Source organism: Eimeria mitis, genomic scaffold (assembly GCF_000499745.2).
Source record: "Eimeria mitis Houghton genomic scaffold, Emh_scaff3790, whole genome shotgun sequence".
Classification (NCBI taxonomy): Eukaryota; Apicomplexa; class Conoidasida; order Eucoccidiorida; family Eimeriidae; genus Eimeria; species Eimeria mitis.
The window spans coordinates 3,674-4,698 of record NW_013572125.1 but is presented as its reverse complement, the minus strand read 5'-3'; the positions used below and the strand labels follow the sequence as shown (position 1 = coordinate 4,698).

At 57.8% G+C, this 1,025-nt stretch overlaps 1 protein-coding gene across 1 annotated transcript in view; it reads right to left on the bottom strand.

Moving 5' to 3' along the window:
* The window catches only part of EMH_0069540 (uncharacterized protein), a gene marked incomplete at both ends in the record, with an annotated part of 3,201 nt that overhangs the window by 200 nt on the left and 1,976 nt on the right, over positions 1–1,025 (bottom strand). The window contains one exon of the mRNA XM_013498879.1: positions 3–1,025. Within this exon, the coding sequence (XP_013354333.1) occupies positions 3–1,025 (1,023 nt within the window). The remainder of the gene's footprint in view (positions 1–2) is intronic.

Genomic DNA, 1,025 nt, shown 5'->3' with positions numbered 1-1,025 from the left:
GCTGCTGCTGCTGCTGCTGCTGCTGCTGGTCTGCAGCCTCCCCGCCGCCACCCAGCTCCCCCAATACACCATCCCGCTCCTGCTGCTGCTGCTGCTGCTGCTGCTGCTGCTGCTGCTGGCGCTGGAACCACCACTTGCTGTTGATGTCTCGCAGCCGCACGCGGGCCTCAGCTAGCTCGTTGGTGAGTTTATCTATTTCTTTTTTTAGGTTAGCTTGTGCTTGTTCTCCTAGCTGCTGCTGCTGCTGCTCCAGCATCTGCTGCTGCTGCTGCTCAATGTACTGCAGCAGCTGCTGGTTCTGCTGCTGCTGCACTGGGTCTGTCTCCGGCTGCTGCAGCTCCTCTATCAGCTCCTGCTGCAGCTGTGCTGCTGCAGCAGCAATGCTTTGCTGCTGCTCGAATAGCTGCTGCACCTGCTGCTGTCTTTCTGTTGCTGCTTGTAGTTGCTGCTGCAGTGCCTTCTGTCTCTGCTGCAGCTGCTGCAGCGTGTCTGCTGCTGCTGCTGCTTTTGTATCTGCTGCTGCTTCCAGCCCCGCTACTGCATGCCTAGCGCATGCAGCAGCAGCACGAAGCTCAGATAGTTGTTTACCTGTTTCTCCTAGGTGTGTGAGCGATGCTGCTTCTAGCCTTTGCTGCTGCTGCTGCCGCTGCTGCTGCTGCTGCTGCTCTTTTAGTTCTCTCTGCATATTCAATCTATCTAACTCAAACAAAAGCCTAACCTCTTCTGCTTCTGCGTCAGCTAGCTGCTGCTGCAGCTGCTGCTGCAGCTGCTGTCGGCAGCTAGGCGGCAGCAACCCCCATAATAAATCATTGTCTTGGGGCCCCTCCCGGGCCCGCACCAGCCGCTGGGAGAGAGAAGGCAGCTGCTGCAGCTCTAGCTCTGTTGTTTTTCTTTGGTTTCTCTCCGACAGCTGCTGCAGCAGCAACCCCACCGAAGCACTCAGCAGCAGAAACCACATTACCTTTCGTCGCAGCAGCGCGTTGCTGCTGCTGCCTCGATCAGCAGCAGCAGCAGCAGCAGCTGCT